Raw genomic sequence first — 12,691 nt, 5'->3', positions numbered from 1 at the left:
GTGTGTGTGTGTGTGTGTGTGTGGTGTGTGTGTGTGTGTGTGTGTGTGTGTGTGTGTGTGTGTGTGGTGTGTGTGTGTGTGTGTGTGTGTGTGTGTGTGTGTGTGTGTGTGTGTGTGTGTGTGTGTGTGTGTGTGTGTGTGTGTGTGGTGTGTGTGTGTGTGTGTGTGTGTGTGTGTGTGTGTGTGTGTGTGTGTGTGTGTGTGTGTGTGTGTGTGTGTGTGTGTGTGTGTGTGTGTGTGTGTGTGTGTGTGTGTGTGTGTGTCCAGCACCAAAGGAGCGGGTGGTAATGATGAATATTAAGAGGCTGCGTGTCGGACAGGAAACAGGCGCCGTAACCCCCGAGGCTCCACAAGCAGAAAATCCAATCCCTTACAATTAGAGGCCGAGATTGAAGGCGCGTTAAAGTGTGTGTGATCTCATCAGTCGTAACCGAGGCCAATTGATCTGCAAACACGCAGAGACACACGGAACACACACCCCTCTTGTCCGGGGCCTTCACATGGATGCAGCGAGATGAAACTGTGTCTCCAAGTTGTGTGTGCTCAGTCCAGTGGAGCGGAAGAACCATCCCCCGTCATTGGGTTTATAGTGTTTGAGGACGGGTTCACCCCCAGTGAGACACATGCTGTATAATGTAACACACACACACACACACACACACACACACGCACACTTCACACACTCGCTCTTCTTTCTTTCTCCCACGTTCAATAAAGCACTCGAACATGCCCGTACTCCTGAATGCAAGTAAGGCCGCGCGGACGAGCGTTTCAGACCGGTGTCCCTCCTCGCCGCCGACGGGAGAAGAAGGGCGAGGTGAACGTATGCGACTCTGACCCGCGCTGCTTAACAGGGAAGGTGCGGGAGGCGAGAGGCGAGGTGGCCCCCGCTCACAGGTCTCAGGTCAGCTGTGAGAGCCGAGCAGAGGGGATCGGGGTGCGAGTACACAGACCTCAGACAGCTTGCCGTTGAAAGTACTTTTTCTGATGTGCTCATCGTCGTCCTTGAGGTTGAACCTTCCCCTCCCTGTGTGTGTGTGTGTGTGTGTGTGTCCTTGAGTTTGAACCTTCCCGTGTGTGTGTGTGTGTGTGTGTGTGTGTTCCCCCGATGCCATCTGTCAATCAGTGCTGCGGTTTGATGCATGGCCGGCTCTGAAACATTAATTGCTTTCACCTCACCTTGCTGCTGCCACGCTAACGTCTCTATTTGCGTGTGTGTGTGTGTGTGTGTGTGTGTGCGCTCGTGTTCATGCACACGCACTCAGATCCATCTCCATCGCCTCCACTGATTGAGGTTGACGGGCCCCTCCTCTTCGGGGGCCCCGTGCTAACAGGGCCGCGCTGGGTGTTTGAGTTGATGAGCCGGAGGGAAAGTGCATTACAGACGCTGATTACGTCTCTGCGTCCTCTGGGCCCCGCCCCCTCCTCTGCCGCCCGACAACACTATCGATCTGCGTTTTAATGCACGAACCGAACGGCACAATCCCGAAAGAGGAACAGCTGGGGGAAATGAGATTGAGAAAGAATCTTTATTTGCCCCATAAATCTGGAAAGTGGTTAATTTCTGTCAAATAAAAGTGCAGATGAGTTGTTTGGCTGCGTGTGGGGAGGAAATAATTTCCCGTTAGCGCCCTTGGGTTGTCGAATATGGCACCTTACCCTTCTAGTCACGTTGATTTCTTGGCTAATAATTTGCACAAACCTTTACTAGAATAGTTACTAATCATATGCTGTCCAACAATAGGGTGCATTCTTGACGTTTGACATTTTAATAACCGTTAAAGAAAGATGATCTCTGAGAAGTGGAAGGTTGGTTATATGTCCCATGTGCTCCGTGTTAGAACCAGGACATTCATTTTGATCATTGTTTTAATCGACCCTCCTCTCCCGCCCCCTCGCAGATAAGCCGGAGAACTTCGACGTGTGGTACGAGAGTCGCTTCGAGGAGTGCGACCGCGAGGCCTGCCTGTCCTTCTCCAAAGACTCGCTCTGCACCCGGGTCACCGTGGACCACAACTACTACGCCGTGTGCCAGAACCTGCTGTCGCGCTACGCTACGTGGCGCGGCACCACGGGGGGTCTCCTCCACGACCCCCCCGCCCACATAGCCAAAGACGGACAGCTGGAGAGCCTGCTGGACGAGTGCACCAGACCCAAAAAGCGATACGGACGCTTCCAGGCGGCCAAAGAGCTGCGGGAGTACCTCACCCAGCTGGCCGCCTCGTCCTCCTCCGTCACGGCCAGGTAATGAACGTAGTCGGCGTTCGCCCCAGAGAGACTGTGCTCTTCATCTCCGAACTCTCACGCTCCCGGTTCCCCTACGTGATGTCAGTCGCTCCCCTTTGTGCAGTCGGAGGGTCTTGCATCAGGAAGTGTAAGAATCCAAACGTGAAAAGCAGATTAAGCTTTCCCCTGACTGTGGTGAAGAGGAGCGTGGCCTCTTCAGAACCAGGGCAGAGAGGGGGTGAGGCGACCTCTCCTCTCCCAGGGTGGGCTGCCATCCGTGGGTCGGGGGAAAGGGGCTCTGGTACTCACGCTACATTGGACTCGAGCTACCGCAAACCAGAGTATCCTAGCAACAAGGGCAGCGACGTCGCACCGACCACATCCCCCCCCTGAACTGCTGTTTTATAACATTGAGTCTGTTTTATTTCGCACCCAGGATCTCTTTATTTTATTCAGGGCTGAGCTTAAGCATACTGGTGCGTCAACATTTCTGCTGCAGGGGAGGCGGAGCAGCATGAATCTCCTGCTGTCAGGCGGCAGGTCGAGAGGAGAGGCAGGGGGTCGGGGTGGGGGGGGGGTTGGTTTTTCATGCAGGAGCAAAAGAAAACCCTCGACGGCTATATAAGTCTAATTTCCTGCTGCTCCAATCAATCACTTGATTCCAGGTTCCAGTTGGCAATCATCTTTTTGAGTGTTCTTTTGTTCCTTTCCAAGAGGAAGAGCGAGACAGCTGCACATAGGAAACGGAAGGGAAATAGTGGACGGTGGTCCCTTGATGCAGATGTGCCTATACCAAAGAGGCTATATGTAATATTAAGAACCTGAGCAGTACAGAGACGGCACCTCTCCCTCCAGTTGTTCCCCAGTAGAGCTGTCCAAAGCAACGTGTACACAATCCTATAAAAGATGGCAGGCTGATTTCAAAGACGTCCCCTCTGCTTTGTCGACGTCCCTAATGATGGATGCTTTTTCTTTCTGCTAAAAACATCTTAATGAAAGAGGGAAAGGAAGTGATTCTTAAGAGGTCCAGAAAACACAATAAAAGCAAAGCAGCGTCGAGTTCTCCTTACACGTGTTTAATTGATAACTGAATCCCACCGTCACACGCCGCCCGCCGGTGTTGAGCGCACTCACCTCCATCGAGTCGATGTTAAAAAAGGATGCCAAATGATTCGCTGCTCCAGAAACGGCTTCTGACCTGCGCTTTTAAAATGTCGCAGCCCAGAAATCTCACTTAGCGGTTTTGGATGATTTTACACTCAACGAATTAAATCACAAATCCAGGCTTGTTTGGTAACGGAGTACGAGAGGTCTTAAAGAAAACTCTCGTCGGCTTGGTGTGTTTCGTATTTCATCTGTTCTAGATGTCGTGACTCAGGCCCGGTTGGGTGTCGCTCGGTCGAAAGATAATCAAGTAACCATGAGTACCATGTTCGGGGGAAACTGGAAAGCACAGCGGTTGCTTTTTTGCAATTTGCGAAACCCTGGGAGCTGACGTTAAACTTGTCGATGAGGAAAAGCAATAAGGACAAGTTCGGCCCCCCCCCCCCCCCTTTTGATGTGTCGGAGATATTCCCTCTGAATGGAGGACCTGGAGGGATTTGTACGTGCGTAACTAACTGTCCACTTTTGTACTGTACTTTCTTTGTTTTCTTTGAGTATTATATCAGCAGTGTCTGATTTTTTCCTGTGCCTTTCATTCAAAAGTTGTATTGACAACTTTTAGTGGGTTTAAATATTAAAATAAATGAAGATATATATAGATATATACACTTACTCTGTGTGTGGGCTCTTTCTTGATTCTTCTCATTATTTCCCCGAGTAAGTTGCAGGCGATTTTTGCCTCGAGTCGACATCGCCTCGGCAATTTGATTCAGTGAGGCTCAGCTGGATGTCAGCTTTCGCCAATTCCTCTCCCTTTTTTCTCATTCCTCATCTCGGGTTTGATCTTTTCACATCTTCATCTTTCCTCTCATTTGGATCCAAGCCCGGGCTTCCTTTGTTGTGCTCTCCACTCAACTAGGATCCTTCTCTTTTATCCATTTGGGAGATGATTTTATAACTGGTTTACTGGCAGTGTGAGATGTTTTGTGACAATTCGATTTTTTTTTCATTATAAAATACACAACATAAACACTAAAGAGTGTATATCAGTATGTAGTGTCTCTACTTTAAAGAGTCCTCTCCTGCTGATGTTCAGGTGTATATCAGTATGTAGTGTCTCTACTTTAAAGAGTCCTCTCCTGCTGATGTTCAGGTGTATATCAGTATGTAGTGTCTCTACTTTAAAGAGTCCTCTCCTGCTGATGTTCAGGTGTAAATCAGTATGTAGCGTCTCTACTTTAAAGAGTCCTATCCTGCTGATGTTCAGGTGTATATCAGTATGTAGTGTCTCTACTTTAAAGAGTCCTCTCCTGCTGATGTTCAGGTGTATATCAGTATGTAGTGTCTCTACTTTAAAGAGTCCTCTCCTGCTGATGTTCAGGTGTATATCAGTATGTAGTGTCTCTACTTTAAAGAGTCCTCTCCTGCTGATGTTCAGGTGTATATCAGTATGTAGTGTCTCTACTTTAAAGAGTCCTCTGCTGCTGATGTTCAGGTGTATATCAGTATGTAGGGTCTCTACTTTAAAGAGTCCTCTCCTGCTGATGTTCAGGTGTATATCAGTATGTAGTGTCTCTACTTTAAAGAGTCCTCTCCTGCTGATGTTCAGGTGTATATCAGTGTGTAGTGTCTCTACTTTAAAGAGTCCTCTCCTGCTGATGTTCAGGTGTATATCAGTATGTAGTGTCTCTACTTTAAAGAGTCCTCTGCTGCTGATGTTCAGGTGTATATCAGTATGTAGTGTCTCTACTTTAAAGAGTCCTCTCCTGCTGATGTTCAGGTGTATATCAGTATGTAGTGTCTCTACTTTAAAGAGTCCTCTCCTGCTGATGTTCAGGTGTATATCAGTATGTAGTGTCTCTACTTTAAAGAGTCCTCTCCTGCTGGTGTTCAGGTGTATATCAGTACGTAGTGTCTCTACTTTAAAGAGTCCTCTCCTGCTGATGTTCAGGTGTATATCAGTATGTAGTGTCTCTACTTTAAAGAGTCCTCTCCTGCTGATGTCCAGGTGTATATCAGTACGTAGTGTCTCTACTTTAAAGAGTCCTCTCCTGCTGATGTTCAGGTGTATATCAGTATGTAGTGTCTCTACTTTAAAGAGTCCTCTGCTGCTGATGTTCAGGTGTATATCAGTATGTAGGGTCTCTACTTTAAAGAGTCCTCTCCTGCTGATGTTCAGGTGTATATCAGTATGTAGTGTCTCTACTTTAAAGAGTCCTCTCCTGCTGATGTTCAGGTGTATATCAGTGTGTAGTGTCTCTACTTTAAAGAGTCCTCTCCTGCTGATGTTCAGGTGTATATCAGTATGTAGTGTCTCTACTTTAAAGAGTCCTCTGCTGCTGATGTTCAGGTGTATATCAGTATGTAGTGTCTCTACTTTAAAGAGTCCTCTCCTGCTGATGTTCAGGTGTATATCAGTATGTAGTGTCTCTACTTTAAAGAGTCCTCTCCTGCTGATGTTCAGGTGTATATCAGTATGTAGTGTCTCTACTTTAAAGAGTCCTCTCCTGCTGATGTTCAGGTGTATATCAGTATGTAGTGTCTCTACATGTCTCCATGCTTTAATTTTCAAAAAGCTCTTTATTGTTCTCATACTGCCTGTGCTGCAGCACCTCTTTTAACCCTCTGTCTGAAACCAGAGCCCAGTCTGCTCTGATTGGTTAGCTGGCCGTCTCTGTCACGTACATACAAATATCAAGTGCTAGCCAATAGCAGCGTGAGTGTCCCATAGTGATGTCATTATGTTCAGGAACTTTTTTATTTCACCCTTACAGACCATTAAACCTTTCTAACACACTGGGAAACCCCCAAACAAGTTGCAGAGGGCCTCCTTCACTAAACTTCCCTGTGTGTGTGTGCTTGGTATTTTCTAGTGATCTTTGCTAATTCAGTAGCTCGTCTGTCCGTCGGTCTTGCTGGTAACATGAAAGCCTTTGGTGGAACAAAGTAGTCCTCGAGCCACAACCACAATTAGAAGCTACACGACTGACCCTGCCCCTTTATATCGTTTTGCCTTATCCCCGTTCTTGACCGTTTCTCCACCTCTTCCCTTCCTCTGTAATTGTGCTTCTCTTTGACACGCCCGCTGGTTTGTGCTGATGTCACACTCCTTGTGGTGAAGCCCTTTCTGCGTTGTAGCTACACTTAGCCCGGCTGATGAATGGCTCCGAGGTTTGCTGGCTAAAAGAAAAACACCGCAGAAATAAAGGGAACGGGGCAGCGGGCGCTTCAACCGCCGCCTTCTGAGTTTAAATAAACATGAGGCCATTTCAAGGGACGGTCACCAGGGAATTTATGCATTGGACATAGGGTGGTAGGAGAAATTAAAAACTTAAATGATATGGTTGTGGAGGAAAGAGCATCTGGAAATGTGTTTAAAATCAACAGCAAATTTCCTCACTGCATTATCCAATTTGCTGCAAGTGAGCATGCCTCCATAAATTGTGTTGTCAAAAACCACAATGGAGGAAAGAGCAGCTTATTTTTGCATATTGTGTTCTGGAGCCACTACCCAAAGTAAGAGTGGATTTTGCAATTAATCTGCGACTGGTTGAGGGGACAGGCAGCATTTTAAACAGGTAGGAAGTAATTGTGCTGTCTATCATCATGTGACTGCCTTCGCCATATCAGCATGCACTTTGCAAATCCGAAGCGTTTTTGAAATCCACCCCCGAATTCCTGCTTATCAGCGTGGAGGGAAGTCTGGAAGACAGAGGTGGGAACCAGTGTGAAGTGTTCCCGAAACCATATTATCTAAATCTCTACATTGCTTTTGCCTCGCCTGTCATATTCCAAACCTGGCAAACTGCTGATATCTTATTCAGGTCATAAACTGGGAGAGTGAGAGAAGCGCCATATGTTAGATTACAACAACAAAAGGGGGATGAAAAATGAGCAACCACCCCAAAAAAAGGGAACGTTTCCTGGTTTGCCGTTGCTTGGCTAACGTGGTGTAAAGTCTATTTCATGCTCTGGCAAGCCCCAGGGAGAGGCAGCCATTTTTAGAACCGGAATGACCTATATATTTTTGTGAAGGGGGGAAATAGATTTGCCCCGGGTTGAGGGCGGGTTATGAAGAATAACAACAGGAGGCGGTGTCGAGGCCTTGTGCACATGGCCTGTTGTTTTGGGGCTTTTCCGGGTTTGGCTGCGGCTCAGGAGAGCTTATATATCCAGGGCCGCCCCAGGCCAATTTGGGGCCCGAAGCGACATTGTGTGATGAGGGGGCCCCCCCCCCCCCCCACAACCGACAGGAGTGAAACACATTTTTTGGAAACAAAGTATGCTACTTTGCAAATATAATTCCTGTTTATTATTATTATCAACACAGTTACTTTTTTTATACAGTGAGGTCAATGGTGAATGTGCATGTATGTCGTTCAGTATGCGTTTACAGGTGAATACGTCTGCATTTCCTGCCAAATACTAGCCTCAAAAAGATTAAAATATAATTAATACAAATAAACTACTAATACTAATAATCATAATCAATTCAATAATATAAATACTATATTATTTTATTATAATATAGTCAAGACAAAACATGCTTATGACATGCTCAAAAACTGATATTTCTTAAATCTGTATTCAAATGTAGTTCCCACACAGTTCTATCAGTATTTCTCTGTGTTGTGGTTGACATGATGATGACTGTTAGGAGTTAAGGGGAGAGGCTGAGCATCACCATGACATGTGAACATTTACATAAAAATGCTCCATGTTTTTTAGACAGACAGTTTATCACTCTTCCTCCTGGACATTAGCAGATACAAGGCATAACATACTTGAATGAATGGTAAATAAAGAATGCTGGAAATAACTGCATCTCCATTAGCCTATATGCTATGCAGAGACTGCCTCCTTCATGTCGTGAATTGCAGCTGATGGCAATTTGACTTATAAAACATTCGCAAGTTGTACATTTGACTCATACAATAACCCACCTTCGAGTGATACTCTAGTTTCTTCATGTTTTGTTTTTTCCCCCTCTTGCTTGCGCCGGACTGAAACTGTCTTTTCACCGACATCTCTTCACCTGCACTAGTGGCCGTAACAAAGCCGTGATTGGTCAGATGTTGATTCATTGCAACGGTGTCGGGTTACAGGCGTGCTCCCCTTGTAACCTCTCACTCTCAGGCCCAATCCCAAACCACTCCGTCTGTAGCCGCACTCGCAGCTCAACGAGGCTCCTCCTGTCAGATGGAGGGAGTAAACACAGCAGCAAGCTTTGGGACGGCCTCCCCTCTCTCCGGCAGAAACAGGAAATGCCGTAACTGTATCTAACAACGGTTTCAAATCAGCATCTCTTAGACAAAAAAAGTAAATTAATAACTCAAATAAAACTCCAAACATCTTTCATTGTGTTTCAAAGCTCTTTTAGTTTTAAACCTGATGTTTATAAGCTTCTTAGTTTTTGCAACGGTCTGTAAATATACACAACTTTATAATAAAATGCACACATTTACCTTTTTCTCGACTAAACACAAATATGATCCTAAGTTAAAAACATATGAGGTTATCATGAGGTTGTTAACATCGCAGTTTATCAGTGGATGTTTGCTGGAACTACTTGTAAGCAGCGTGTTTCCTGACGGACACACACAGCGTGACTCCGGTCAGGTAGAGACCGGTCTCCAGTCAGCACCGCTGCAGACTCGCTGTTTGAGGGCTTGATAGCCCACTCCCCCTCCACACACGTTGCTTTGGAACAGCCCTCAATATGGCGGACCCTCCGCGTGAACGCGCAAACGGAGGGGTAGGGTGTAGGGGGCGGTTTGGGAATGGGCCTCACTCTCGCGGGGGGTGCGAGGAGAACTGAGCACAGCAACTGAGGCCCTCTGGGCGGGGGCCCCTGCGCAAGGCGGGGCCCCATGCAGCCTGCGTGATTGGTCTGTAGGGAGGGGCGGCCCTGTACACATCCATGCTCAGGAGTCGCTCTGAAGACTCTTTGTGAGCGCCTCCTGGAAAGCCATCACTAATGCAACACAGGAGTTGCTCGAAGCAATGTTCCTGTCAGGCTGCTTACATCCCTTCAACATGGTTATGTCACTCTCACATCTATTATGCCTCATTCAGATACCGCGCAGCTGGTTTTAAAGAGTCTTTTTTGCTTCTTAAAGCTGTCGCACACTTCAAGCCAGCACAGAAATCCACGGGTGAAGTTTGAAAGTAGTATGCCTGACAGGAACTAAAAGGTTGTTTGAATGTTTAGGTAATCTGGTTTTAGTGTGATCTGCCGACAAGTGAAAATAAGCTACAACGGCCCAAAACATTCCACCTAGGAGAAACATGCTGCAGCTTCAGAAATATATAAAAACACAAATGTGACGCATGCAGATGAAGAAACATCTTCACCAACTTGACAACACATGTGCAGGGTTTACTAAAAGCGCTGCAAGAAGCTCAAAACACAACGGAAACCAGGTAGCTAGCTAGTTTACAGCAGATCTGCATCGGTGTCATGTGATCACATTGTTAAAATAAGCCCATACAACAGAGTTTCCAACAACAGACAGTGTCCGTTTCTCAATCTCGAGGATACTGCCTTCCAAGCCTATTTCAAGGATGCTACGTCATCAAGTGGTGCAGGACCGTTCCAATGTCCAGCATACTTGAAATTCCACCGAGGCCGCGTTCTTGGTTTGGGGGAAATGTCGAGGCTGCATATGGGTAGACTTCGCGTCCTTAAAATCCCCACAATGCTTTGCGCACGGACCAATTTCAAAAACCCTTGTGGAGAATTGCTGAACCGACGCAGCACACATTGAAATGTAAGTATGTCAACCCAGTCTCACGGCATTTTGTGTTATAGTCACGAAATTGATTTAATCGATTGATTCGTGTTCACCGACACGATTTTCCCATTTTTTTCGTGTCTCACAGAATGATTTTAAAAGCAATGTATTTTATTGGTAGTATATTTCGTGCCTGCACCACGTCTTTTTGTCCGGTCGGGTCTTGGAAGACCAGAAGCCCTAACCCTTTTATTTTAAATTGTATAATTTTAAATTGTATAATGTATAATGTTTTGTTGCCGTCCGCGAGGAAAAGAAATGGGGCAAAGGGCCTCAGAATACTGAAATCTGTTTTAAAAAAAAAAAAAAAAAAATGTCCTTGTAATTTGTTATTATTTGCATTGCTTTTAAAATCGTTCTGTGTGATGTGAAAAAAAGTGAAAATCGTGTTGGTCAATAGATCAACGAATCAATAGATTAATTTTGTGACTATAACACGAAATGCCGTGAGACTGTGTTGAGCATGTAGTGACGTAGAACATGTGTTGGTAAATATGTTACTTTGTCACATTTGTTTGTTATCACCAAAACTGTGTTCCGTGAAAGTAAAGCAAGTTCATAACTAGATAGACATCGTGAGGTATTTACTTTCGGTACAGTTTATGTTGAAACCGTTAGAGAGAGTGGCACACTTGTTAGCCTGTTCCATTCGTCTTCGTTTTCCGAAGCCGTGGCTTAGAAGCATACTTGCTTCGTTTCTGAAGGAAGTGACTTGGAAGTACGCGACTACCAAGCCAGTATCCTCGAGATTGAGAAACGGCCAGTTGTTCAGCTTTATAATTCTGAACGTCACCAAGCACTCCGTCCCAGCTGTGTGCGTCACTTTTTAGTGTCCCCTGGTCTCCCAGCTGTGTGCGTCACTTTTTAGTGTCCCCTGGTCTCCCAGCTGTGTGCGTCACTTTTTAGTGTCCCCTGGTCTCCCAGCTGTGTGCGTCACTCTTCAGTGTCCCCTGGTCTCCCAGTTGTGTTCGTCACTTTTTAGTGACCCCTGGTCTCCCACCTGTGTGCGTCACTTTTTAGTGTCCCCTGGTCTCCCATCTCTGTGCGTCACTCTTTAGTGTCCCCTGGCCTCCCAGCTGTGTGCGTCACTCTTTAGTGTCCCCTGGTCTCCCAGCTATGTGCGTCACTCTTTAGTGTCCCCTGGCCTCCCAGCTGTGTGCGTCACTCTTCAGTGTCCCCTGGTCTCCCAGCTGTGTGCATCACTCTTTAATGTCCCCTGGTCTCCCAGCTGTGTGCGGCACTCTTCAGTGTCCCCTGGTCTCCCAGCTGTGTGCGTCACTCTTTAGTGTCCCCTGGTCTCCCAGCTGTGTGCGTCACTTTTTAGTGTCCCCTGGTCTCCCATCTGTGTGCGTCACTTTTTAGTGTCCCCTGGTCTCCCAGCTGTGTGCGTCCCTAGTTAATGTCCCCTGGTCTCCCAGTTGTGTGCGTCACTTTTTAGTGACCCCTGGCCTCCCAGCTGTGTGCGTCACTCTTTAGTGTCCCCTGGTCTCCCAGCTATGTGCGTCACTCTTCAGTGTCCCCTGGTCTCCCAGCTGTGTGCATCACTCTTTAATGTCCCCTGGTCTCCCAGCTGTGTGCGTCACTCTTTAGTGTCCCCTGGTCTCCCAGCTGTGTGCGTCACTCTTCAGTGTCCCCTGGTCTCCCAGCTATGTGCCGTGCGTCACTCTTTAGTGTCCCCTGGTCTCCCAGCTGTGTGTGCCACTCTTCAGTATCCCCTGGTCTCCCAGTTGTGTGCGTCACTCTTCAGTGTCCCTGGTCTCCCAGCTATGTGCGCCACTTTTTAGTGTCCCCTGGTCTCCCAGCTGTGTGCCGTGCGTCACTCTTTAGTGTCCCCTGGTCTCCCAGCTGTGTGCGTCACTCTTCAGTGTCCCTGGTCTCCCAGCTGTGTGTGCCACTCTTCAGTATCTATCCCCTGGTCTCTCAGCTGTGTGCGTCACTCTTTAGTGTCCCTGGTCTCCCAGCTGTGTGCGTCACTCTTTAGTGTCCCTGGTCTCCCAGCTGTGTGCGTCACTCTTCAGTGTCCCTGGTCTCCCAGCTGTGTGTGCCACTCTTCAGTATCTATCCCCTGGTCTCTCAGCTGTGTGCGCCACTCTTCAGTATCCCCTGGTCTCTCAGCTTTGTGCGTCACTTTTTAGTGTCCCCTGGTCTCCCAGTTGTGTGCGTCACTCTTTAGTGTCCCCTGGTCTCCCAGCTGTGTGCGTCACTCTTCAGTGTCCCCTGGTGTCTCAGCTGTGTGCATCACTTTTTAGTGTCCCCTGGTCTCCCAGCTGTGTGCATCACTTTTTAGTGTCCCCTGGTCTCCCAGCTGTGTGCATCACTCTTTAATGTCCCCTGGTCTCCCAGCTGTGTGCGTCACTCTTTAGTGTCCCCTGGTCTCCCAGCTGTGTGCGTCACTCTTCAGTGTCCCCTGGTCTCCCAGCTGTGTGCATCACTTTTTAGTGTCCCCTGGTCTCCCAGCTGTGTGCATCACTTTTTAGTGTCCCCTGGTCTCCCAGCTGTGTGCATCACTTTTTAGTGTCCCCTGGTCTCCGTTATGTTTCGAGCTTCTTGCAGAGTTTCGTTAATGC

The 12,691-nt window shown here is 47.4% G+C and overlaps 1 protein-coding gene across 1 annotated transcript in view; it reads left to right on the top strand.

The window, feature by feature from the left end:
* The window catches only part of dipk2ab (divergent protein kinase domain 2Ab), a 29,419-nt gene extending 25,445 nt beyond the window's left edge, over positions 1–3,974 (top strand). Inside the window, exon 4 of the mRNA XM_034108798.1 lies at positions 1,902–3,974. Within this exon, the coding sequence (XP_033964689.1) occupies positions 1,902–2,248 (347 nt within the window). The 3' untranslated portion in view covers positions 2,249–3,974. The remainder of the gene's footprint in view (positions 1–1,901) is intronic.
* The last annotated feature ends 8,717 nt before the right edge of the window (positions 3,975–12,691 follow it).

The sequence above is a fragment of the Pseudochaenichthys georgianus genome, chromosome 20 (genome assembly GCF_902827115.2).
Source record: "Pseudochaenichthys georgianus chromosome 20, fPseGeo1.2, whole genome shotgun sequence".
Classification (NCBI taxonomy): Eukaryota; Metazoa; Chordata; class Actinopteri; order Perciformes; family Channichthyidae; genus Pseudochaenichthys; species Pseudochaenichthys georgianus.
Note: the sequence above shows the minus strand (reverse complement) of the source record. Positions and strands in the feature narration are given on the sequence as shown.